The following is a 27069-nucleotide window of genomic DNA, read 5'->3' as shown; positions in this document are numbered from 1 at the left end:
ACATTCTGTGCGCAATCGACATGAGTCGATTTTATGTGCGCGAGCCCTGTGGGGCGGGCTGTGTCTGTGTGTAGGAATGGGCACTGGGCAGTGGGCATTTTTACTACACTCATAACACCGTCGGCCGTGGCCGGAATACCAGAAAATACACTCTTTACAGGATTTATCTGGGTCGCCGTGAAAACGGCGTTTGTGTACAGGCAAGCGGGTAATGTAACCGACTTGTTTACTGCAGAGTACACTGGAACAGTCGCATGTAATGGAACTGGACGAGCGGGAAGTTTTGGTGGAAACCCGGCCGCAGCGGGGCTTGAACACCGTCGTTTTCCTAAGCTGGCTAGGAAGACTTTGAGGCCTCGGGCTTCATCTCAACCTTCGGCCGAGTCCCACGCTGTGGGGGGCGGCGGCCGGCAGAGCGAGAGCGTGGTCTCTGGTCCCGGGCCTGTCGACGCTGTGAAGCGGCGGCGGGGGGCGGTGGCTGCGAGCTGCGAGCAGACGGCTGTTTAGAGCGGCCTGATGCGGAGCTAGAGCGCTTTGGCAGAAAGTGCTTCATGGCCTGCGACGTCTTTTGTACCTCAGCGAATCTGTCCGCGAAATCTTTGACGGACGATCCAAAGAGGCCAGTAGCAGAAACGGGGGCGTCGAGGAACACAGAGCGCTCCGAGTCCGGCATTTCTGAAAGCGTCAGCCAGAGGTGTCTCTCAGCAACGGTGAGAGAGGCCATGTTCCGCCCTATGGCCTGTGCAGCGGATTTCGTAGCGCGGAGAGCGAGGTCCGTAGCGCTCCTTAAATCCGCCACGTTGACTGCTTCCGTGCCTTCCTCGTCCAGCTTTCGGAGAAGGTTAGCTTGGAAGATCTGGAGAGTGGCCATAGTGTGTAGCGCTGATGCAGCCTGCCCAGCGGCGGTGTAAGCGCGACTGTGCAGGGTGGAAGTAGCGCGGCAGGCTTTTGAAGGTAGCGCCGTCTTAGTCCGCCGTCCAGCAGAGGGCGGGCAAAGATGGGCTGCTACTGCCTCCTCCACTAGAGGGAGAGCGAGGTATCCTCTGTCTTTGGCACCGTCCACCACGGAGAATGCCGCCGAAGCAGAGGAACGTAGCCTGGCTGAAAAAGGGGCGCTCCAAGACTTTGCCAGTTCTTCATGAAGCTCAGGAAGAAACGGGGCGGGTCTTGAGGGCGTGGAAACGCGGTCCCCTTGTAGAAAACAGCCGTCCAGACGGTTGCGTGTAGGCTCGGCGGGCGCGGACCACTCGAGGCCGAGGCTCTCTGTGGCCTGTGTGAGCAGACGCATCAGCTCAGCTTCAATGCTGGCCCGTTTTCCTGACGACTCGCGGGCAGAAGAAGGGGCGAGGTCCACAGAGCTCGCCCAATCCTCGCTGTCCGAAGCCAGGATAGAGCAGTTGTCCTCCTCGAAAACTGCCGCTTCTTCCTTGTCATCTCCGGCGGAAGCGGCGGCCAGCGGCGGCCACTGTCCGGGAGTGAGAGACTCGAGAGAAGCAGACGGCGAAGCTGGCAGGCGCACCGGCGAGCTTTTCTCGGTGGGAGGCTCAGGGATCCGCTGAGCACGGCGCTTTTTACGGCGCGGCGTCGAAGCGGGAGGTGCAGGCTCGTGGAAAGTTGCCATGCGAGTCCTCAGAGTCGCCATAGGCATAAGCTCGCAGTGAGGGCATCCGCCGTCAGCGAGCGCTAGAGCCGCATGTCCTTCACCCAGGCAGGAAACGCAGATGACATGGCGGTCCCCGTCGCTGAGTGGGGCTCGGCACGAGCCACAGGATGGACGAGACATCTTGAAAAAGACGCTCTGCTCTTTTAGAGAAGGAGTGTGAGTCGCGGCGGCGAACACACACAAAGCAATAAAAGGATATAACGCCGGATAGCGTAGCAGGAACGGTGGTTGAAGGCGGCGCGGCCAGCGACTCCAGGTACCGAACTCGTCCCGCTGAAATGCTGTTTCCACGGCGCGGCTTCTTCTCTCTGGATCCAGCGATGCGTGAGCTCCGCTGAAGAGATGAAAAATCGGTAAGCTAGCCTTTCGATGCTATATTTATAGCCCCAGGCCACGCCCGTTTCGGCGGGACGTGACGTATGGGGCGCGAAGCGCCCCCATTGGTGATGACGTCACGATAGGGCCTTATCGATAGGCTGCTGCAGTTGCCGCAGGGCAGCCAATAGGCGCGCGAGCTGTCTCGCCTATGTCTGCATGCTGCCGCAACGCGTTTTACATTATTTCAAAATTAAGGATAATTTTTTGGCTTCAGTATCTCGCGGAAAAGAGATTTCCCCTAGCGTAAGATATTACGCAGTACGAGAGTACCTCTCGTAAGAGAATCACTTTTATATTGTTAGTAATTTTTCAAGATTAACACTTACTGGACTAATGCAACTTTACTTCATTATCAATTATTTTTATTTTATTTTTTTAAATCATGTTAAAATGTGAGGTGAGTCTCAAATATGATACATCGAGCTTTTGAGGAACATTTATTTGTCCATCTCTCAATTATCAATGTAGTGCTTTGCATTTTATGTTTTGCATAGACATATGCAACCCACCCCCCACAATAGAAACTACAGGGCTTTGATAATTTAACTAAGAATTTATATATCATCTTATCTTACTAAGATATTAGGAGATATAGAGAGACATCTGGTTTTTATATGCATTTTATTTAAGAAGACTGCTACACTGTTAAAAACATCTCATTGATTTCTAAACTTTTAGAATTAAATTAGAATTTTTTGCCATATAAATATCAATAAATATTTTTTTTCCCCCTCAGTTTGGGGCTGGGAGTTTTTTTTTTTTTTTTTAGTGCTCCATATTCTATATTATACTATGAGCCATAAACCCCTTCTGTATCAAGTATGATACTCAACAACAACAACAATAACAACAACATATATGCAAACCGGTTGTATATATTTTTCATTTTGTCAAAAATTTCAATAAACTGTTCAGTTTTTCTGACTATTATTTCATGTCAGGCTTTATAGGGATACCTTAGGTCCTTTCTGTCCAACATCTCCCTTTTCACCTTGAAGTCCTGGAATCCCCTAATTAAAGAATGAATGAATGACTGAATGAATGACTGACTGACTGAATGAATGAATGAATGAATGAATGACTGAATGACTGAATGACTGAATGAATGAATGAATGAATGAATGAATGAATGAATGAATGAATGAATGAATGAATGAATGAATGAATAATAACTTATGGATTGTAGAAGGCAAAACAATGATTTCAATTAAAATACCTTCGGTCCTATCAGCCCAGTGGGCCCTGGTTTCCCTTTCGGTCCTATAGAGCCCTGTGATGTAGAGGCTGGTAAACTGATTGTAGTAGGAAACATTTATTTATTTATGAGTCAGAATAGAAATGACCTTTGGTCCAGATAGTCCTTGACTCCCTTGCAATCCAGATATTCCTTGGGCGCCCTGTGAATGTGTATTTGAAACCATGTGTACAAATCATGACCATATTATGACTGAGATACTTTATAATGAATCATTCAAACATTGTATAAAACAAGCTTACTTACAGCACTACCTGGAGGGCCTGGTCTCCCTGGAGGTCCTCTGAATCCAATGTCACCCTGGAAGTTAATATAAACATTCACTCAGCAGCACCTGTACAATGAGGTAGTAAATGCTCACATTTGTGCTAAATCTGTCATTTGATATAAAGCTATTCTACTCTAGGAATATTACATTTCTAAGCAATCTAACTGATCTTGGGCCAGACATCTCAGCAACAACTCAGAAAACCATAGAACCGCCAGCAACACCCTAGCATTGTGGCAGTTAGTTTTGCATGGGCAAGCAATCACTTCTATTAAATGTGAATAGTGAATAAAGCCAAGCTACTCACTGGGTCACCCTCAGTGCCTATAACTCCCAGCAGTCCATCTGTTCCACTACGACCCTTAAATGGAGTTAATGTAAAAGACAATCATATTTGGCACAAACAATAAACAGTTAAGACGGTTAAGGATTTGTCCTAGGGATACTTGCTGGCTTTCCAGGGAGACCAGGATTGCCATGTTTCCCTTTTGGTCCTTGAAGTCCCTAGAGAACAATAAAACAAATGCTTGAACTTTTTATTTGTTTGTGTTAGAAAAATATGAAATAATACCAGTAAAGCTGCTGATTATCAAGACCATAAATGTCAGAAAACAATCTAGAACCCACTGGCTTTCCTGCAACACCTTTACTGCCTCTACTTCCAGGAGAACCGTTCACCCCCTGTGTGAAAGAATCACATTTACACTTGTTCTGGGAGGGCTTGTTTGAATGTTTTGTAGTCCATAATCAATCATGTTGGCAGAAAATAAAATATGAGTAACATTCTAGTCACAAAACATGCAGTAATTTTGAGCAGATTAAATGATGCATCGGTAAAATATCGACCCACTGACTTTTGGCCCTATTTGACCCTTGACTCCTTTTCCCCCTGGAGTTCCTGGAGATCCTGGTTTTCCCTTCAGACCGCGAGGACCCACAGCTCCTGGCTGACCCACAGGACCCTAAACAGGGGCATAGATTATTCAAATATGTTAACACTGTACACTTTAACATACTGTATATGCTAGCACAAAATGCCTTTGTCTTGTTTTTAATGACAAATGTAGGGGTGTGCGATATGACGATTTTTTATCGTGGACGATTAAAATGTCTCCACAATCTGCTTTTGAAGAAATATCGTAGTATCGCGCATTCTCAGTTGCTGTTCTGGCGCCTCTGTCCCAACATACTGCACAACGCCACGTATATTCAGATCAAATGTTAACGCAGCGGAACGGGACACTACAGTTCACAAAAGTTCATAATTTGCATGTGCTTTAAACGTTAAACATTTAATTCGCGTCCTGATGCGCTGTTCTAAAGTGTGCGTTTCTCAGCGCGTACGCGAAGCTCACATGCACTAAAAGCCTGTCTACCAGCGCCTGAATACTGGTCTAAGTTATCTTTCGAGTCTTATTGTGCTAATACTGTCAAATACACACAAGGTTTACATAAACAAAGTCGGTGATGTCTAAAGTGAAAGCAAACTTGAGAAAATTTAGAGAAAATCTGCTTGTCAAATGCGTGTATAAAAGACGCGTCGAGTGCAGCTCTTAAAGAGACAGTAGTAATAGTAAACACGCTGCCGTTTGTCCTTAAAGGGATAGTTCACCCAAAAATAAAAATGATCTCATTATTTACGCACTATAATGTTGTTCCAAGCCTGTATTAATTTCCTTCTAATATTTTTCTAATATTAATATTTTGAAGAATGTGGCTATACAAACAGTAGCTGGTCCCCATTGACTTCCATAGGAGAAACATATTCTATGGAAGTCACATTCTTCCAAATAACTTTTATTTTCAACAGAAGAAATAAACTTATTCGAGTTTAAAACAACTTGAGAGAGTAAATTATGACAATTTGAATTTTTAGGAGAACTACCCCTTTATTGTTAATAAAACAACAAAATGCAAAGAGAAAATCACTCACTGCTCTTGACTGATAACTTTAATAGTAGCTTTAATAAGTATCAATTTATAATTTATACAGTGAAGTCTATGTTTTGTTTTATTTTCATATTTGTTCATTTAATTACTTTCGTCAATGCTACTGTTAAATACACCTGTAGCTGAAAACAAAGCACTGTTTATTTAATTTGTATATTAAGTTGTGTGTGTAATGTGTATCTTTGATCTTAATATTTAATAACAAAGAAAATAATGACAAATATTTTTTTATCTTCGCCCGTCTGCCATTCTTTTTTATTTTATATTTTGTTACCTAAGGCTTTGTTTTTTAAAATATGGACATTAGTTTGGCTGTAATGCTCAGTCACAAAATAGTGAAACCAACATAAAAAAGAATCGTGATAAAATCGTTAATCGTGATTTTCCTGAAAAAAATCGTGATATGATATTTTTACCATATCGCACACCCCTAGACAAATGCTTCTCATTTTGTTCACTTTGCAAACCAATCTGGGTGTAAAGTGTTATCTCACCATTTTGCCTCTTTTTCCAGGCTCTCCTTTCTTCTCACTTGGACCTTGAACACCCTGTGAACATCATACAAATTCAGGTCAATAAGGCAAGGCCAGACATCTTTTTTTAATAATGTTTACGTCTTCAAAAGTAAAAACCTACAATTGATCCTATCTTCCCAGGGCTCCCTGAATCCCCTTTAAGTCCAGGTTCTCCCTACAGGAGACAAAAACAAAAGCAGATGCACTTACTCATATGATAGAGTCACAGAGCATCTGTTTTATTTCATCCTACCACACAAACAACCAGGGAACATGGGTGAATAACTTGATAAGACCACATTAGGTCAATTGACAGTGACTGTCTAATGTATTTCAAGCTGAATTAATTAGATAATGTAGGTAAATATGGCATCAGAAGACATCAGTAAAAAAAATATTAACATACTTTCAGCCCATGCTTTCCACTTTGTCCAACAAATCCTTCTTTTCCTGGCAAACCCTACATTTGAATGAAATACACAAATGTTGAATATATATCCCAAAATATACTATAAATCAAATATATCAAACCTAACTTACCAGTAACCCAACAGCACCCTTTGGACCTGGAGGCCCATTTTTTCCTGTCTCACCCTTTAATATCCAAAGAACATTGAAATAAATTAAATTAATATATATTTCTGCATAAGCTACACTGTCTGTAAAGGAGGAAGTGGTACGCACAACAAGTCCACGTTGACCTTTGTCGCCTTTATCACCAACTTCTCCCATGTTCCCCCCAGGCCCGTACTTCCCCACCAAGCCGGATTGACCTCTTACACCTGGCTGACCCTATGCATTCACAAAAACACAGAGAAAACTTAATAACAATCAGAATATGACAATGCATTTGACTATTTCATCCAAACACCAGTGAAAACTTCATCAAAAACTCACTTTTTCACCAGGGGATCCAGGATCTCCCTTCTGCCCTGGAGCACCACTCAACCCCTTATAAAAAACAAACACAACATCTCTTTTATTCATTTATAGTATTACGTACTTGAGAAATAATCAAAAACCAGATAAATAATCTCACATCTCTTCCTATTGGTCCTTTCGCTCCAGGTGGTCCTCGATTTCCACTCTCTCCTGGGATTCCTTTTAGGCCACGTTCACCAAGAAACCCTTTTTTACCCTTCTCACCCTACAACCGACAGTTCTGTCCTGTGTATCATTTACATAAAACACCATAACACAATGTACACGAATGAAATGGAGATGGAAAAAATACAGCATCAGAGGATTCGTACTCACAGGCAATCCTTTACTTCCTGCTGGTCCGACTGGTCCAGTTTCACCCACTGGGCCCTAAAGCAAAGCATCACTCATCTATTTAATACAATTATACTACTATTAAAAAGTTTTTTAAGAAGATAAAAAAATTTGTTTAAAGTCTCACCTACTATTGGCAGCATTTATTTATTCAAAAATACAGTTAAAACAGTTGTGAAATATTATTACAATTTAAAATGACTGCTTTCTATTTCAATATATTTTTAAGAGTAATCTTATGGCAAAGCTGAATTCAGCATCATTACTCAAGTCTTCAGTGTCACGTGATCCTTCAGAAATAATTCAAATATGCTGATTTGGTGCTCAAGAAATATTTATTTTTATTATCAATGTTGAAAAGTTGTGCTGCTTAAAATATCTGTGGAAACCATGATACATTTTTTCAGGTTCAAAAGAACAACAATGTAAACGATGAATTTAATGCATACTTGCTGAATAAAAGTATTATATTAATTATCTTTGCATTAAGGGGATAGTTCACCCAAAAATTTTGTCATAATTTATTCACCCTCATGTTGTTCCAAACCTGTATGAGTTTCTTTCTTCTTTCTGTTGAACACAAAAGAAGATATTTTGAAGAATGTCAGTAACCAGTCAATTGATGGAAAGCCAGTGACTATGAAAAAATACTATGGAAGTGAATGGCAATTTTGTCACAAATATCTTCTTTTGTGTTCAACAGAAGAAAGAAACTCATACAGGTTTGGAACAACTTGAGGGTGAGCAAATGATGACAGGATTTTCATTTTTGGATGAACTATCCCTTTAAGTGTAACTACATAATCAAAATGTATAACCAATCTACCTCCTCACCATCGATACCGGCAACTCCCTTCAGTCCACTGGCTCCTCTCAGTCCCTTTGGCCAAAACATTTATGAACAAAAGATCTCATACTAGGTCACAATGGGGAGAAACAATAGATTTTACATATATAATAAAGATAAAACTAGAAAAAATATCCCACCTTATTGCCTTTTTCTCCTGGAGGTCCGAGGGGTCCAGGTGGTCCATCTTTACCCTGAAATAGAAAGAATACAATAAGGGATTAGAGCTGAAACCTTCCCACAGTCCTCACAACAATAAACCAAATAAACCAAAAACACATACTGGGTACCCAGCAACTCCATTCGGCCCAGGAGGTCCTCGGGGCCCTTGATTTCCTACTGGCCCCTGCAGGCCTATCTCACCCCACTGGCCTATGTTTCCTTGTGGTCCCTTTAAGATTGTATTTACAAAAGTTTCACACATATCACAAATCATTTCCTACATTGAATAAACACTTACTACTACTGCATCACTGGCAAAAAGACTGCAAAATGTTGTGCATGTATGTTAAATGTATGTCTTACAGGCGGCCCTATGTAGCCCTTCTCTCCTGGTATGCCTCGAGGACCCTAGATAGTGAAATTGATAGATTTCAATCAAAGTTTCAGAGCCTAGTTTAATGGCACTTAAATAAGATATTATAAGGCACTTACTGGCTGACCAGGCTTTCCTTTTGGCCCCTCAGGGCCATTTTTCCCCTAATATCAAATGAAAAGATTGTAAAATGTATTTTATGAATTATAAGAAGAGAACAGTCAGATGAACATATGGCTTGTAAATGAAAGGAGGTTTGGTTTAGATGCAGGAATGAAAGAAAACGTTCTACTTCTGCTGCTGATTACTGTTAAACGTGGCTAATAATGTTTTCAGCTTTTTGTTGCATTTAGTTCTAGTCATTATATGTATTGATGCGTCACATGATGTGACTTCTACATTTTACAAAACCACTAACCTTTTCCCCAGGCCTGCCATGAAACCCTCTTGAACCCTCTCTGCCTTTGACACCCTGAGAAAAACCAACCATAACAAAATGTATCATTAAAAAAACCTATCAAGATTGAACTAGCCACATAAAATTCATCGCCAATTGCAATAAAATAGCACAGAAAAAATATCCAAATTTGGACAAAGTCTATGCTGGAGAACTGGGTGTCATGTAAAATAAAAAGGTGGTTGGAATTTTATGAAATCATTACTTACTCTGATTCCAGGCTTTCCAGGTTTGCCAGCGAGACCTCGGCTCCCTGGTTCCCCCTTTAAAAAGTTTTTTAATAGCATCGTGCTGCAGGTCATATTCTTAGACAGTAATGTCAGAATTGGCAAACTATAACATTTTTTAACTGCTAAATATACCACAAGATGAGGCCACAAGATTTTGGAAACCCTGTCAATCAGTAAAGGAAAATAAAACTCACAGTTTTTCCAATAGGACCTTGAATTCCTGGTGCACCAGGTTTTCCCTGTAAACCCTGTTCAGACATCAGATTTAATCAGTTATGTTATCCATATCAGCATAAATATGTCTAACAAAGCATAAAGAAATGAGAAGAGGTCTTACCCGTGGTCCTGTAGGTCCTCTATCTCCATCTGATCCCGGAGGTCCAATCGATCCCTGTAACACAAATTACTCTTAGTGTGTAATGAGGCAAACTAACAGTGCATGCTTTATCAAAATGTGTACGTGTGGCTCTTACAGGTGCACCATGAGTACCATCCTGTCCTCTACTCCCCGAAACACCCTGCAGTCCCTAAATGATGATAAACATCATGACTTAGCTAATATAACTTGATGCATGACAGCGCATGTTAATCCACATCAGTCTATAGTTAATCAATGCTATGCTAAGTTTGTTGTGACATTCAGTGTTGGAGTATGACATGCATTTGACCAATCATTAGGGAGCTCAATTTACCTTTTGACCTTTAAATCCAGTTCCTCCAGGGACCCCTTGTCTACCCTGTCCCATAAAAAAAAAGATATATATATATTTAAAAAATGTTTTTGTCCATGTACTGTACATGAATGTGATTTTCTGTTGTGACGGACATAATTCTGACCAAAGGAATTAGAAAATCATGAGCAGACCTTACTTAATAATGCACGACATGGAGTTGTTAAAAGACACATATTAATATATTTAAAAAATAATGATCGGATGTACACGGGAACCTTAATACCAGGCTCTCCTTCAGGTCCTTGTTCTCCTGATTTTCCCATCTCCCCCTATAAAACAAGCATTTAGAAATTAAATTTGTAGTTGTATTATATCTATAATGGACCCTAGTAGCCTAGTAAAATATATACAGTATATATTTTTTTAAATGCAAATAGTTTATTATTGTCTGTGAATACAATGTAAATGTTTTTACAGCGCCACCTACAGGTCAATGCTATTAGTTGTTTTAGGTAATAGTTATAAGTAATAAAAAATGATCTGATTTTCCTATAATTACCACTGGGGGTGCTATGATCAAATGAATCTACTCAAATTTACATTGTTTAAACACTTGGCCCCGGTTTCACAGACAAGGCTTAAGACTAGTCCCAGACTAAAATGCATGTTTGAGCTGTTTCAAATGAAAGCAACTTGCACTGGCATATCTTAAACATGTCAGTGCCATTGTTTTGTCTCAAGATTCACACCAGTAATGTTTTTTTTTCTAAGGCATGTTTATAAAAGCTACATAAATGTCCTAACTGAATTAAGGTCTAATCCTAGCTTAATTTAAGCCATGTCTGTGAAACCAGGCCTTGGTATACTTGACCTCCTAATTAGGACTATATTAAAGAAATTATAGCCTACTTACCAAAGGTCCTGGAAAACCAGAAAATCCTCCTTGGCCAGTTCGACCCTTTTGAAGTTAAATCATGTTGTTTTATTGCAATTGTATATGAATGTGATACCTAAAGTATAACATCTTTAAAAAATAGTAATGATCAATTACCTTGTCACCCCGTGGTCCATGAACACCTTGGATACCCAGAGGACCTCTCTCTCCCTGAAGATGCCATTTATATACGATAACTGTGTTTTTCTGAGATAGCACACACTATGTTAGATTCGTTTGACAAACAGAGAACTAGAATTCTACTGTACCTTAAGTCCATCTTTTCCCTGTCTCCCCGGATCTCCAATAGGTCCATCATATCCCTGAAGAAAAAGCATACTAAGTGCGTAGTTGACATTCAATGAGTCCGTTTTTAACCAGTTAAATGTAGCTGCCGCTCACCGTGGGCCCTGGTAAACCAGCAGGTCCAGGTGGTCCTATCTCTCCCTGTACACCAGACTGCCCTCCTCTGCCTCTGAATCCCTGTTTACCTGGCATCCCCGGAAGACCCTGACAAAGAGAAACCACAGATAAGAAAATATAGATTAGTTCTTTCAATATTTACTCCCTCAGATTTATTTTTATTTATTTTTTTAAAGTTTGAGAACAGTGTGCTTCTGGCATTCAATAAGTGTTGTTTACTTGGCCAGAGTTTTTGTAAATATTTTAGTGAACTCACTTGATCTCCCTTTTGGCCAGAATCTCCTTTCATTCCACGCTGGGATTTCAGACCCTGAAGTTGACAGACAGACAAGGACAACAAACACAACTTTCCCAAAATCATTCAGTCTAGCTGCGCAATTTGATGAAAAAATACATATTTCGATTATTGTGACAAATACTATTTTGCGATTTGAACTGTAATACGATAATCATAATCTCTACTGCTTCTTGGATTTCAAGCATTAAAGAACAAAAACAGCATTAAATTACATGAAAGATAAAATAGAGTGGCATGCTCACTTTCACAACACACTGAAAGTTTTGGTTGTATATTAAAGTATTTAAATTGAAATGACATTTTTTAAATTGAAGCTTTAATAATGAAGCAAATAATTGTGTAGCTCTACTATTGCTCTACAAAAGAAACCTCAGTCAGTATCATAGTAAAAGTGTCTCACAGCAATCAGACATTTCAAATATTAAGGAGTTGTTTGAAGTAATCTTACTGGATCACCTGAGGGTCCAAATTTTCCTGGTTTTCCTTTGGCACCCTAAAAAAAGAAACATACAGTGTATTGCTGCATTATCACAGAAGCACATTGGTGTGACAAAGGAATATGAGATATATCTATAGAGATATATTATATTTCTTCAAGAAGAGTGAACCGCAGGCTTACTTTTATACCCGGTGGTCCTGGATCTCCAATGCTTCCTTCAATTCCTTCATTTCCCTGTTTGAATAAGACATACATAGGCTTCAGATAAATGTAGGAAAGTAAAAATGAGACTTTAAATGTGTCTGTAATTTCAGAGCTTTTATCAAATAACATGAGATGCACATACAGGGTCTCCTTTTTGACCTGATGGTCCATCTCCTGGTTTTCCCTGAAAAGATCACGTAGGGAAGTCAGTCAAGTCAGGTAAACACAAGTTGTAGCAGTTTGAGAAGGGAGAGAGAAGAGACAAGAACAGACTCAATGATCATGATCACATAAACACTTTGATTCTAATATAGGAACTTCATCATATTCCACATTTTTAGCATGATTACAATCTTCATTTATAACTGCATGTATCCAAATGATCCAAATGGATCCTAAAAGCACAATAATGTGCATGTAAGTGTGGTAAGCGAGAGGACATGGATACACGATATAAAGGAGAAAGATAAATGTATAGTTCACAGCACCTGTGGTCCAGGAACACCAGGACTACCAACAATACCATCAGACCCTTCCTCTCCCTGTAATATATAATGACTCATTTCTTCATGAGATATTTGACTCTCTATTTGTGGTTTAGTCAAAACATAAGGAAATGTTATTATCTTAAATATTATAATGTACCTTTTTAGGATTTTTTTTTTTTTTTTAAACTTACCTGCTTGCCAGGTGGTCCCCTTGGCCCTATATCACCAAGCTGGCCCTTATAAGAGAGAATGAGCATTATGTTATATTCAAATTCCAAATTCACATTTAAATGGAATTATTTAGCCAATATATTAATTTAGAGCTGAGCAAAAGTAAAAAAAAAAATTGCATATTCACAATATTCACAAGTTTACATGGGTTTCCATGATTATTGTGAACCCGATAATTAGAACTACTAGATTTGAGCTTGTAAAAAGCACAGTGTTTCTTACAGGGGGTCCGTTGACGCCTGGAACTCCCTTTAACCCTCTCGGTCCTGTACGTCCCTATAAAGAGAGGTAAAAAGTAGAGTTATGAACATATAAGAATTAAGAGATGATAAAGAATAATTAAGCTTTGTAACATACTGGTGATCCTGGTGATCCAGTGAACCCAAGCCCCCCTGTCTGTCCCTGTGGCAGAGATCATTACAAAAAATAAACGGCCAGTTTGCTAATTTTATTTGTATGTTAGAGCCAAATAAATTAATATTTTAGCACATACAGGTGGACCAGTCGGCCCCATGAATCCCCGTGGTCCTCTGGGACCAGGTGGCCCCTGTGTATGAAAAATGTATTGTTTGTTAAAGAATGTTATAGAACTGTTTTGACCTTGTAATATATATATATTAACATTTTGGGGGTCAGCAACATGTTTTTTAAAATAAATTAATACTTGTATTATTAATTATAAGATATGTTTCTTGACCAGCACAATTGATTGATTTAAGACAAATCACGTGACAATGAAGGCTGGAGTAATCCAGCTTTGCCATCACAGGAATAAATTACATTTTAAAATATATTAAAACAGAAATAAATGCAGCCTCAAATAAATGCAGCCTTGGTGAGCATGAGAGACTTTTCAAAAACATTTAAAAATCTTACAGACCCCAAACTTTTGAATGGTAGTGTACATATACAGTATAAACACAAGCAGAATAACTGCATACAAATAAATGACACACAATCAGAAGTACACTGATACTCACAATATATCCTATTACCCCGGCTAGACCCTTCTCTCCCTTTTTTCCCTAAAGAAACAGAGTTGGCTGGTAAGTGCTATGATCATATCTAGTGAAAGTCTGGATAGCAAGAGGGGCGTCTTACCTTCTCTCCTTTCTTTCCTTTGATTCCCTGAGGCCCCGGTTCCCCAAGGTCACCCTGAACACATCAGACACACTTTCTTTAAATGCAAAGAAGTCAAATATAGGGATGAGTGAATGGGAATCAATTACTTGTTTTTTTTTAATAGCAGAAATGACAAAAACACACTGAGAGGACAGTTTTGGACTCTTATTTTGGTCTTGAATGTTTAGATTATGTTTAGCCTAGGCACATATGGAATTCGCAGACTTCTGCAGAACGGATTAAAATGTGTTTAGCAATTGAGAGTACTCTTATCGGTAGCTGAAAGCATAGTCAAATTAGGCAAAAAAATTTGGCACATAAAAGGGGCAGAGAGTTTAATGCATGATGTAAGTTCCAATTCTGTGGAAAACTGTGTTTTCACTGGAGTTTTGCAGACACAGATTCCATGACTGCCTAGCTATGGTATTATCCACAAAAAAAACCCTGGTCATTCTTACCCACTCACCCAGCTCCCCTTTACTGCCCTTCTCTCCTTCATAACCTTTTGGGCCCTACAGAAAAACACACACACACACACACACACACACACACACACACACACACACACACACACACACACACACACACACACACACACACACACACACACACACACACACACACACAAATCTATGCAGACTTGTACAATATATTTCACATAAAACACAACTTGATAAACCACTGCATAGATGCATATTAAGCATTTTGATTCTCATAAGTCTTACATCCTCCCCAGGTACTCCAGGTTGGCCTGTATCCCCATTCTTCCCAGCTGTGCCCTCTGGTCCTGATCTCCCAGGTGGTCCTGGCATTCCAACGGGCCCTGATCTTCCCTAGTACAAGACAAAAGCAGGACGTGCATAATATAGCACATGCTTCAGTATTTGATAGAGACTGGAGTGTTTCATTTTAGTTAGTCTATTTGTCAAGTTCTATAATTTTAGCTCTTTTTTTTTTTTTTTTTTTAATAGCTGTTTTACTTGGAGTCTTCCTGCAAATAAATGATCTCATAAACTCTCAGACTGAACCATTTGTGCCATATAGACCAACTCTGTTAAATACAGCAATCACATAACAGGCAAATACAAATAAACTCATCAGGTCTCAGATAAGATTAACCACATCTATCAACCAGTTGAAGTGAAGTGAAGTGAAGTGAAGTGAAGTGAAGTGAAGTTAAATATAGGATGCAACTGGGTATAGGCGATATGGCCAAAACGATCACCATATGAGTCAATTTATTTCACTTTCACAATAACGATATGTATCACAATATAGTTGATTTTGCTTTAAATAAGGTTTTTATTATATCAGAAAAATATATATATTTTGATATATATTTCATAATTCTTGTTACCAATGTCAATATCACAAAAAAAAATGAATTAGCCTAAAAATAAAAAACTTCAAGCTTACTGAAGACATGTAATCAATCAGTGAAAAAATAAGAACAAATAAACTAATTAGAAGCAATAGGACAAAGACACAACAAAACTAGACCTACCTGAAAAACTTCAATCAATCAAATGTATAAAAAAAAAAACACTGCGTGGTCTTCACTGTGTAAATGAAATATACATTTGTCCTTATTAAACTTACAAAAAGTGATTTAGTCAAGATCAGTGAGTGATTTTCTCTCTTGTTGTTTGATTGACATTAATGACAGCAGGAAAATTAGGTTGGTGTCACTTTAAGAGCTGCCCGGATCCAATTTACTGTTACACATAGGTTCCATCCTTTCTCAACTGTTTACATTCACTTAAAGCATTAATGACTGTGTTTACTAGGATACTTGTGTATTTAAGCGTTCAACTGAGCTATATTCACTTTACCTTTGATTAAAAAATAGAAGCTTATTAGAGGATTATTTAAGATTTATAAAACCTGTTAAATAATCCTTTCACTTACAAAAGCGTAAAAGCTTGTAAATCTGTGATCATGCATGAAGAGGCAGCCAAAAGAAGTTCAGATGAATGTCATCTTGGGAATGTCACATTTCCATTGATGCCAAAGATTAAACTGAAACTGCTCTTATGATTTGAATGGCAACAAGACTACATGAGTCTTTGCTCTTGAATCAGCTGAAGTCTGAACAATGTGACTCTTGTTGACTTCATGCTTGTTGATGCTTGTTGACCCACTGAGGTTATAAAATTCTTTCTGAACCGTATCGTGTCTCCACATGGTTTGATCACACTTTTATGAAGCTGCCCACCATGTTTCTCTATGTAACACTGAGCTAGCATTTATCTGTTGCCATAGACGATTGTGTGACGAAGAGAGGAGACAGAGATACCTACAGGTTTCCCTCGCTCTCCCTTCCTCCCCTGTTTGCCTGGAACTCCAGGGGGGCCCTAAAAAATAGATAGATAAACTTTTTTTTTTTTTTGTCTTAATATAATATACAGCATATGAATGAATAGGTTTTTACACTGGGGTCAGAAAAAAATTAAAGTAGAGTAAAGTAAAGTAAAGTAAAACAGTAGGAATTTGGCCCCATTGCATTTGTATCATCATTTTTGGGGGTCATCAGTAAGTTAGAAAATGTCTCTCACTGACAGTCTATGAGCATTACATGGAAATAATAAGTAGTCAAATATTATATTTTTACTTACGGGTGGTCCGGGATCTCCAAGTGGTCCCAAAGGTCCGGGTAATCCCTTCACTCTCTAAAGAAAATGGGAGGGGGGGAAGGATTTCAATCAGCAGTGAGGTCATGTAATTCAATAGAGCTCTCAGTAGGGGTCAAACGCAGACTAACTTACCGGCCACAATGACACTAGTTTTTTGTAGAATTTCTTATTCTGTAAGCAAAATGAAAAGTCTAAATAAGATCCTCTATCCAACCACACAGTGTTTTCGTAGAATGTAAGAAAACAGGCAGCATTTGAATTTAAACTATTCACAGAATCAGCTATGTTTCTTTGTTTTCAGACTAAATGGCAGAAAAACCTTCACTTTTTTTGGAAATAGGCTCATTTTACAACTCCCCCAGAGTTAAAGAGTTGAGTTTTATCGTTTTCGAATCCATTCAGCCCAACTCCAGGTCTGGCAGTACCACTTTTAGCATAGCTTAGCATAGATCATTGAATCGGACATGAACATTAGCATCTCTCTCAAAAAAATGACCAAAGAGTTTCCTATTTAAAACTTGACTCTTCTGAGAGATGCTAATGGTCCTGTCCGATTCAATGATCTATGCTAAGCTATGCTAAAAGTGGTACTGCCAGACCCAGAGTTTGGCTGAATGGATTCGAAAACGGTAAAACTCAACTGTTAAACTCTGGGGGAGTTGTAAAATGAGCCTATTTCCAAAAAAAAGTGGAGTATCCCTTTAAATGATCTAAAATGAGTAAAAACATTGTTCTGCACCTTGAACACTCGCCATTCCTCTTCTGACGTGTACCAGACTATGATAGCCGGCATGCCGGGGGGTCCGATCGGTCCTCTGTACCCTGTCCGGCCTGTCCGGCCCATCACTCCTGCGTAGCCCTGAGTGACATTAAAGCATTAGTTCGACTGAAAAATGTATTTGACTTTACAATAAAGATTTATTTAAAAAAAATGTGATTACAATTTATGTAATATTATAATTATTATATTATTATTGGTTAATACATACTTTGTCTCCTTTTTCACCCGGAGGGCCTGGTAAGCCAGGTGGGCCTGGATACCCCTAAAAAAGTCATTGTAATAATATAATATAATATAATATGTTTATTGTTTAATGTATGTCTATCTGCAGTATCTATCTATCTATCTATCTATCTATCTATCTATCTATCTATCTATCTATCAAAACACCTCAACACTAGCACTATCTGACTAATGGCCCAAAACACCTTAGCAATCACTTGGAATGGACCCTTGAAACAACTGGCCAAGCACACAATTAAATAACCTCTTTCAAACAAGAAATTATCATGGCAACCAGGGCCGGATCTACCATATGGGCAATCTGGGCACGTGCCCAGGGGCCCTTGCGCAGAGAGTGCCCGTGCCCAGGGGCCCTTGCGCAGAGAGTGCCCGTGCCCAGGGGCCCCGTGATCGGAGTTTTTTTTTTTTTTTTGCCACGTTCGCTGCTACATAAAAATAGTATAGCCTACACAAGGCTTGGCCTCGATCTTGATAATTATCCAATCAGAATTTAAAAAAAGTGTATATTACATTATATGATCTCTTATTCATGCAAATGCTTTTAAACAATTCATGTGCGACAAGACAAAAGTCTGACTGTGACACACACACACTGTCACACAGACACAATTATGCCAAAATGTCCGTTTTGTCGAGTATCTTCATAACATAAAAGCTGTCTTATGATGAACGTCAAGAGTTGTGAAAGAATGAGGCGGGTGCGAGAGCCGCGTCTCCGTCAGCTGGTCTTAAAGAGATAGCAGCCGATAAAGCTTTCTGTCAGTAAAGTTAATCAAAGAACAAAAAGAACAGAGAAAATGACTCACTGCTGTTGACTAAAGTTTTTTTTTTTTTTTTTTTGTTGCTATAATAAGGATTAGTCTATATTTAATTTATAATTTATGCAGTGCAGTTTGACAATTTCGGTATATGCCCTAGGTCTACCTGTTTGACAGGCACAGGTAAATATGACATTTATTTTTAACTCTTGTATTATTGAGACAAATAACAATATTGAATTTATTTTAATTTGGAAACACAGGGCATTTAGTTGTTGTTTCTAGTTTGAGTTGAGAAATGGGCTACAAATTTCAGCATTATCACTAATCTGTGTGTGCATTTTACTTGTGAAATAAGCAAGTTATTTGCTACCTTAAAAGACCGCAGTAAGACACACGTCTACCACAGGAGGGCGCAAGTGCTCAACTAATGGCCTCTGCATCGCTTCTATACTGCAACTATAATCTCTCACTCTCTACTGTCAGTAATGAACTGTAAAGGATTACATTGCTAAAGCCTTCTAGAATTTACATAACATAGATGCATGAAATAACAGGTTAACAGTACACTAAAATTGTTCAGAAATGGTATGTAGTGTCAGTCCTACTCTTTTTCTTTTTCTCTCTCTTGCACTGGCATTATTAAATAAATTCTGCAATCCTGTTCCTCTTTTTAGGATAATATTTCTCTCTCAATGTCATACAATGAGTCAGTTCTTGTTCATAAGATCCATTCAGTGGAGGTAAATGACCCTTCTTCTCCTCTATTCCACACTTAATTGAATAATGCCTCTGCAAACTCAATTTCCTACAAAGGCCAGCAATGGGCCTGAGATGACCATGTGGGTGAGAATCACAGTATTAGAGCAAGGAGAAAAGGACCATTTCACTGTATTCATATATTGCATTCAAAGTTAAAATATGATAGAATCTATTCATATCTGTAAGATTGTAATTGTAATGATTTTCTCGAACCTTCTATGAAATGCTGCATTTGTCTCTAGTTTAAAATGGAACAGATATGTGAAGTTTCAGTTTATTAGCTTGAAACTTGCAAACACCATTAGCATTTCAGAGTAGTATGTAAACCGCACTGAACTATCAAAACAAGTAAAGCCTTTCATTTTAATGAGAAAAATGTATGTAAAGATAATGGAATGTTAATTAATTATAAGAGAGATAAGCGTGTTTCTTACCCTTGGCCCTCTGAAACCTGGTGTGCATACTAGACCTCCTTCTCTGTGTATGTTTCTGTGCATCTGATCGGCTTAGAAAAAAAAATAATACAATTAGTGAGACATTCTAAAATGAAGTATCAGATATAATGAGGATGTGAAAAAAATTATGTGCAGGAGTCTGGACTTTCTTGAGGCACAACAAAATAAAGAAATAATAACAACATGTAAACAACAACAATAGTATAATAATAATAATAATAACTGTGCTGTTATATTATTATAATTTTTTTCATCATGTATTGTATTCTTTTTTTAAATTTATTTTGTGAAAGTAAGTTTTCACAGTGATTTAACTGAATTGAATTGAATTGAAATTGAATTGAACTGAATTAAAAAATTTAAAACGGTTTAAATAATTGAAATATTCAATTACTTTGCTCTCAGTCTTCACACTTTTTGGGGCAATCAACATACAGAATAAATGGCTTACACACATATCAATTTAGGGTAGGAGAAATTTTTTTAGCATTGAAAATGTGCACACTTGAGTTTCCAAAAACTTACTCTTTTTCTTTTTCTTTTTTTTTTACTTACAGTGGGTCTCTGTTGTTGTACTTGGTGCAGTGGTAGGACGTCCTGGACAGGCAGCAATATCATCAGTTTCTGGTTCTCCGTTCACAGATGCTTTTTGTTCACGTCTAATCTGTGAAGTCTCATCTGTATCTTTTATCTTTTCTTGCTCTCTCTCTCTCTGTGCAGTTCTAGTTTCCCCAGGGTTGAAAGTCACTCTGATTTCTTTATTCTTCTCCTCTGACTTTACTTTACTGACAGAGGTGCTGCCAGTGCTGGTTTCCGTTACATTGGTCAGGTTTTGAGGTGAACCACTTGCCGCTTTGACTGAATCCTCAATGGATTTTGTCCGTGACTTGTCATTGGCTGTATCTAAAATATCAGTCAGAGGAACATTTGTGGCTGTGTTCATTGAAACGGCTGTACTGTTCTTCAGAGTTGAAACAGATAACTGTGGTGTCAGCAAGGGCTCCTTCTTGGTTTGACCTTTGACCTCTGATTTGATTTCAGTGCTCATCTTAAAAGACTCCTCAGATTGTGGAACGTATCCACCTGCTGTTGAATTAATATTTCTCACCCTCATGGTACGAGGTTGAGACTTGCGTTCAGGGTCAAGCACCCCTGTGGTCTCTGGAAAAAGAAAAGATTGAGTTATTTTGATGGGCTGGACTGTGAGAGAGGAAATGAAAGCCTCTTTCTTGTCTATCCCACCTTCAATTGCCTTTTCTTGGTAAAAACCAGATGATTCAGTCCATTCCGATTGCGTTTCATTTGTAGAATCAGCTAGGCACCTCAATGTTACCATCTCTAGGTTAGGTAATCTTTCCAAAGATCCACTTGCTAGAGTCTGATCATCTGAAATTGCCCTTGGTACACTTAAATCATCAGGTGACAAAGGAAATGACATCATTTGTTGGCTCACTTTTTTATTTTTATCCTCAATTTCCACCATGGCAACAGAGGCAGAACCAGAGATGGCAACATTTGCTCCTTTTCCCACGTCTTTTTCCTTGAAATAGCATTGAACAGAAACATACATATTTTAATATAGTTCAGGTTCAGAATATAGATGATGTACACCAATCCTAAAATCAACTCATGTTTAATATATCTGTTATATCTGTCTGGATTTTAAATGAAACACTAAGAGATTTCCAGACAGCACTGATCATACACAGAGAAGCGCTGCATCTCTTGAGTGACACTTTTATGTCCAAAGTAAACTGAATTTTATCAGCTCATAAAGTTAGCACAGTGATGTCGACTGATTCATGGCCCCCAGATCTCCATAACAGAAAAACACATACAGCCACATCGGACATTTCAAACAGATTTGGAGTGATTCTACTGCAGTGATCAAACAATGTACCATTGATATCTTCAGTGTTGGGGGTAACGAATTACAAGTAATGCGAGTTACATAATCAGATTACCTTTTCATGTAACTAGCAAAGTAACATCCGAGTTACATTTTTAATTTACATTTTGTTTTCCCATTTATTGACTGACACCTCTCCTGTTCCCATGTTGAGAGAAATCAGGAGTTAGTGCAGAGGTGTTGTGTGCTCTGTGTAAATATGATTAAATATGTAATATCTTATATAAGATACCAATACATTCTCACTCCCAACTCGTCATATATTGACGGGTCGCCTTGGCATCACTTTTTAACACACAGGATACCCCTTTAACATTTTCAATGCAGGGTTCATCATTGTTTTTAGTCACTTGCCTTGTGCTTCAGATGAAGACCCACCCTGACCAAGTGTAACTGATGTAGGCCAGTAAGAGCTGTGCTATAAACCTCACTCCCCTGATCTCAAGAGGTGCTCTAGTGGCTGACGCTGGAGGGTTTGGTCTTTAGCCTCCTTGTTAGAGCACCCGCCGAGACCATGGTTCGAATCCTGCTCGGAGCAGGTTGAGTAGAACCGGTTAGATTTGGTGCCGTGACCCGGATGGGAGTGAGGTTTATGGGGATGAGTGTAACTGTCATAGGCCAGTAAGAGCTGTGCGTGTAAACCTCATTCCCCTGATCTCAAGAGGCGCTAGTGACTGATGCTAGAGGCATCTCTTTGTTACAGTGTCTGCTTCGACACTCCAGAGACCACAGTTCGAATCCCGCTCTGAACGGGTCAAGTAGAACCGGTTACACAACCGTCAATATGTGATGAGTTGGGAGTGAGAACGTGTTGAAGATACACAAAAACATCGTTTCATAAATACTTTGAGATTGTTTCCGTCTAAAAAGAACAAAGGTAATGTTAGTGAAGAGAAAGGTAAAGGGAAATGAAGATTTGTTTTTACCTGTGACACATGGACTTTGTGTTCAGGACAGTTGAGGTCATCTTGAGTGGGGTCACCCAATACTAAGGTCATTTGCTGCATGATACTCTGTAAAGGATAACAACCATCTCTAGTCTACAGATAATGACTTTTGACAATCAATCAATCTATCAATCTATGAATCTATCAATCTATCTATCTATCTATCAATCTATCAATCTATCTATCTATCCATCCATCCATCCATCCATCCATATGTGTGTGTGTCTAGATACTAAATTATATACAGTAATGTATCAACCACAAAGTGAAGATGAGGTCCTGCTTAGGAAAAATAAGGTACGATAAACAATAAACAATGACAAACATTCACGTAAGATTAGCTCCAATTACGCAGAAAATAGACCAAAAATAATTAAGACTGTAAAGTTCTACATTTGTTATTTGCCGCTGACCTTTCAATTGATTTATCAGCAACAATTATGGTATGTGAGACATATGCACAGTTGCCATGACAATGTCTCATAGCCTTGTTATGAGAGCACAGATGTGGAGATTTTCTATAATTTTTCCATTCTCCTTAACATTGTGTCAGTTTGTGATGTACTGCAAACATGTAGACCTTTTGCTATATTGATATGCTGTTTGCATTATTTAATGGCACAAGTCAGAAACATCCTACATGGCAACTAAAGTTTGGTTCAGAAGAGGAGTATTTATATAGGTTTGAATTTGACATGCAGTATGGGAATTGTCTCGCCTCAATAAACCCAGTGTTTGAATGCTTTCTCCCATGCGGCCATCGAGCTGAAGGCAATCCTTTGACTGCTTAACAACCTGTTTGCTTTTCTCACATGGGTTCCAGAGCTCTCTGAACTTCACTTCAATTTCATACAGCCTGTGGTGTTGTTGGGGCTGTTGCTAGTTTGCATTGCAAAGAGAATTAGCTGTTTTGTGCTAGCGCTCCAGCCGACATTGCACTTGGGCTGTGTTGTTGTCAGGGGCAACAGTATCAAATGAAAGTATCAATGACCTAATAAACTATAGAGAGTGCACTGTATGCAACTACTTAGTTGCTTTATTCTCAGTATATTATCAAAGACACATGACATTTAATTTGTATGTATTTCTTCGTCTGCTGGTCGAATGGGAACAAACTCAGTTGTGTTCTCAATAATTAAAGCTGTATTATATTTTTTGTATAGATTTTATAGTTTTCACGTGATGTTGGTTTGTTAAATAAACACAGTATCACAGTGTTATTACTGTATTACAGTATGTTTAATACAGTATCTCTTCAGTTACAACCAAAAAACGCATACTGTCCACTTAAGTGGACATCTGAAAATCTATTTAAAAGAAAATGAAATCTTGTTTTTCATGCCCTGAGAGTGATAAAAAAAAAACAAGAAAAAAATCCTGAATGAGATTGTCATAATTCATGCATGAAAGGGTTAAAAGAGATCAAAGATTTAAAGGCATTCCCAAATATTTTAGAATTACTAACATATCATGAGTCAGAGTTAATGTACATCTTAGAATACACTTCACATACAATATGGTATTATATTGTCACATATCCCAATCTAAAACATTATGTACTGTTTGTAACTTGTTCACCCAACAGCTACAGCAAAATATGACTGGCATTTTATTTAGCATTTGAGTAAATTAACTTTTGACTCAAAACCTTGAAGTTACTGAGATATACAGTATATATGTATATAATTTTGTGGTCTCTTATGCTGCTTTTATTTGATAAAAAAAAAAACATTACAAACAGTCATATTGTGAAATATTATTACAATTTAAAATAACTGTTTTCTATTTTACTATATTTTTAAATGTAATTTATTCCTATGATGGCAAAGCTGAATATTAAGCATCATTACTCCAGTCTTCAGGGTCACATGATCCTTTTTGAGCCACATGAGAGTCAATTGTTTTATTCGTGATTATGCAATGAAATGACAATTTTTGGCCATGCTGTCATAACAAAGAAATTATGAACAAATGCAAAAACAAGAGAGAACCAACAAAATATTGATAACTGATTTTGTCGTAGTAAGTATATGCTTTTTCCTGTGAGCTTTTTTGTTTTTCCATGAATAAAATAAAACCTGTAGCTGTAGTGTGACCTTTTTTGCCAAATAATTGTGTCAGATAAATACCTTAACCAAGTAAGTGTTTTGTTCTTCCCTCATATTGAAAGTATTGAAAAATTTGGTTTAATCGAACTTGTAGGTCGGACATCACATTTGGCCACTATGAATAATTTATTATAAAATGTTTTCCAAAAGCACCCTCGGATTAGACCACAATTTATATGTATATATATATAAATTTGTCTATAACTGGTATTGAATTGAGTTTAGTCTAAAAAGAAAGACAAGCAAGAGTGTGATATTCTCTCTTCCTGTTCTCGTCACGAGGGCCTCAGGCCTGGTCTGGGTCAATCAAACACACAGAACACACGGCATGCTCAAACCACATCAAAATACAGATGGAGAGACTCGTTCACCTGTGCTTGCCGAGACAAAAGTACTAAGACCAAGAGCCTGATTTTGTGTGCCAATGCAGAAATAAAACAACTATTCTACAAACAATAAAAAGATCTGCTAAATGAATAAATGTAAATTTACTTTCAAGCATTTGCCGTGGATAAGATGATAGGAAGAAACACTTACTACGCAGTAGAGAAGTTTGAGCAGAGTTTCGGAGTCCTGCATGGCTTCGAGGAGGCAGGCCGGTCTGTGAGCGCTTCAGAAGGAGGTATATTCAGTTTTTGACCCCTGGACAGCACTAAAACAGACCTGGACCTGGAGAAATGCCAGAGATGGGCTGTGCCGTACACACTCACTCCATGGCACAGCTTTATGCATAAGCAATGTAGATCCCACTGCAGAAACTTGAGGAAATGAGTTCAGACCCTAACTATGCCCCTGATTAAGAGGGATCATAACACCTCCCACATGAACCAAAAGTAAGGAAGGGTCACCACCACAACATAAACCCTGGGTCCTGAAGCACTTCTCTACAGGATCTTTTAACAGGATCAATAACAGATCAAATGCCACATTGATGAGCATTAGATTGCAGATCCTTCGTTAAAACACTGTTTATTTACCAGTGCTTTATAATGATCTTAGTGATTTACTGTTTAGTTTTGTTAGATCTAAAGCATGCAACCAATATTTGATCTCCACAGTGCGCAGTAAATCATGGTCTTATCACTATAGTTCTTTTTCCTAAGCATATGTGTGCGTGTCTGTTCTATTCACACTATATGATCCCAGTGAGGAATGTGACAAGGTGTTTATAGAAGTGTCTAACTTACGGTAAAGGGTGTGAGGCATGGCTGTTTGGCTCCTCTCAGCGGTATGATTGGTCTAGAAAACATTCTCTACTCAGTATTAATCAGTCAGGTCCTGTCCAAATGCGACACCGCTGAAAATATGAACACAAATATGTGGTTCAAGAACAATTTTACATCTCTAGAGAATTGTAGAGCTGGTGGTTAAACAGTAGCCTGCACTTCATATCATCACACATTCTAGTCAATATGACTGTTGCAAATGTTGTGTCAAATTAACCCCACACTGAGAGGATTTTCAGTGGAAATATCCTTTTAATGAACACTAGAATGCAAATGTGAATTTAAGTGGTTGTAAAAAAAAAAACACAAAAACATCACAGTAGAAACATAAAAAAGCCATATAAAATAAAAAATAATATAAAAAATGAAATACTCTAGCTTTTATTATCTGTTGTTTACAGATGTATGCCCATAACAATGTTACTATGTTGATGATAAATTGGTGCTATTATTATGGGATACAGCATTTATAAAATAAATAGAATAAAATACTGGATCCATCATTATCTGTCTTTCACGTGTGCATGTCTATAACAGTGGTACATTGGTGCTATGAATTATGAGATACAAAAATTCTAGTCTGGAATGAATTATAATGATAATGAACAATAACAGAGATAAAAATATTTACTTTGGTAGTGTGTCTTTATGTCTCATATGTATCAACAGATCCAGGTGGCGATGAAAGTAAGCTGCACCTGCACTTCTCAAACTCCTCCGGATAGATAAACTGTTACCTCATCAGAGAACCTGCGTTCACACTTACACAACACAACACACTCTAACCCTAACCCTAATGGTACAAAATTATTTAGTATGTTTATTTACCCATTCCCCTCATGGGGACCGCTGGCTGGTCCCCACAATGGAGGTGATCTCAGGTTTTACTATCCTTGTGGGGACATTTGGTTCCCACAATGTAATATAAATCAAACGCACACACACACACACACACACACACACACACACACACACACACACACACACACACACACACACACACACACACACACACACACACACACACACACACACACACACACACACACACACACACACAC

General features: G+C 38.5%; 1 protein-coding gene across 2 annotated transcripts in view; it reads right to left on the bottom strand.

Moving 5' to 3' along the window:
* The window catches only part of LOC309512602 (uncharacterized protein), a 34221-nt gene extending 8668 nt beyond the window's left edge, over window positions 1–25553 (bottom strand). The window contains exons 1-55 of one of the 2 annotated variants that reach the window (XM_082188267.1): window positions 25320–25553; window positions 22654–22740; window positions 21061–21358; window positions 20374–20979; window positions 19798–19868; window positions 17809–17862; window positions 17559–17678; window positions 16952–16990; window positions 16802–16855; window positions 16487–16540; window positions 14912–15019; window positions 14645–14698; window positions 14166–14219; window positions 14045–14089; window positions 13558–13611; window positions 13422–13466; window positions 13287–13340; window positions 13025–13069; window positions 12834–12887; window positions 12488–12529; window positions 12322–12375; window positions 12151–12195; window positions 11661–11714; window positions 11384–11491; window positions 11251–11304; window positions 11099–11188; window positions 10961–11005; window positions 10323–10376; window positions 10066–10110; window positions 9847–9900; window positions 9711–9764; window positions 9568–9621; window positions 9353–9406; window positions 9105–9158; window positions 8806–8850; window positions 8677–8721; window positions 8435–8542; window positions 8292–8345; window positions 8131–8184; window positions 7287–7340; window positions 7069–7176; window positions 6927–6980; window positions 6714–6821; window positions 6570–6623; window positions 6436–6489; window positions 6151–6204; window positions 6009–6062; window positions 4419–4526; window positions 4192–4245; window positions 4015–4068; window positions 3872–3925; window positions 3543–3596; window positions 3385–3438; window positions 3258–3311; window positions 2998–3051 (exon numbers count right to left, since the gene is read on the bottom strand). In XM_082188267.1, coding sequence (XP_082044393.1) covers window positions 2998–3051; window positions 3258–3311; window positions 3385–3438; window positions 3543–3596; window positions 3872–3925; window positions 4015–4068; window positions 4192–4245; window positions 4419–4526; window positions 6009–6062; window positions 6151–6204; window positions 6436–6489; window positions 6570–6623; window positions 6714–6821; window positions 6927–6980; window positions 7069–7176; window positions 7287–7340; window positions 8131–8184; window positions 8292–8345; window positions 8435–8542; window positions 8677–8721; window positions 8806–8850; window positions 9105–9158; window positions 9353–9406; window positions 9568–9621; window positions 9711–9764; window positions 9847–9900; window positions 10066–10110; window positions 10323–10376; window positions 10961–11005; window positions 11099–11188; window positions 11251–11304; window positions 11384–11491; window positions 11661–11714; window positions 12151–12195; window positions 12322–12375; window positions 12488–12529; window positions 12834–12887; window positions 13025–13069; window positions 13287–13340; window positions 13422–13466; window positions 13558–13611; window positions 14045–14089; window positions 14166–14219; window positions 14645–14698; window positions 14912–15019; window positions 16487–16540; window positions 16802–16855; window positions 16952–16990; window positions 17559–17678; window positions 17809–17862; window positions 19798–19868; window positions 20374–20979; window positions 21061–21358; window positions 22654–22740; window positions 25320–25361 — 4131 coding nt within the window. In that variant the 5' untranslated portion in view covers window positions 25362–25553. Of the gene's footprint in view, window positions 1–2997; window positions 3052–3257; window positions 3312–3384; window positions 3439–3542; window positions 3597–3871; window positions 3926–4014; window positions 4069–4191; window positions 4246–4418; window positions 4527–6008; window positions 6063–6150; window positions 6205–6435; window positions 6490–6569; window positions 6624–6713; window positions 6822–6926; window positions 6981–7068; window positions 7177–7286; window positions 7341–8130; window positions 8185–8291; window positions 8346–8434; window positions 8543–8676; window positions 8722–8805; window positions 8851–9104; window positions 9159–9352; window positions 9407–9567; window positions 9622–9710; window positions 9765–9846; window positions 9901–10065; window positions 10111–10322; window positions 10377–10960; window positions 11006–11098; window positions 11189–11250; window positions 11305–11383; window positions 11492–11660; window positions 11715–12150; window positions 12196–12321; window positions 12376–12487; window positions 12530–12833; window positions 12888–13024; window positions 13070–13286; window positions 13341–13421; window positions 13467–13557; window positions 13612–14044; window positions 14090–14165; window positions 14220–14644; window positions 14699–14911; window positions 15020–16486; window positions 16541–16801; window positions 16856–16951; window positions 16991–17558; window positions 17679–17808; window positions 17863–19797; window positions 19869–20373; window positions 21359–22653; window positions 22741–25319 lie in introns of both variants that reach the window. The other variant, XM_082188266.1, reaches the window with a different exon arrangement.
* Window positions 25554–27069: the final 1516 nt, after the last annotated feature.

This window comes from Leuciscus leuciscus (assembly GCF_965113295.1).
Source record: "Leuciscus leuciscus genome assembly, chromosome: 13".
Taxonomy (NCBI): domain Eukaryota; kingdom Metazoa; phylum Chordata; class Actinopteri; order Cypriniformes; family Leuciscidae; genus Leuciscus; species Leuciscus leuciscus.
The sequence above is the reverse complement of the archived record's forward strand: the minus strand, read 5'-3'. Positions and strand labels throughout refer to the sequence as shown.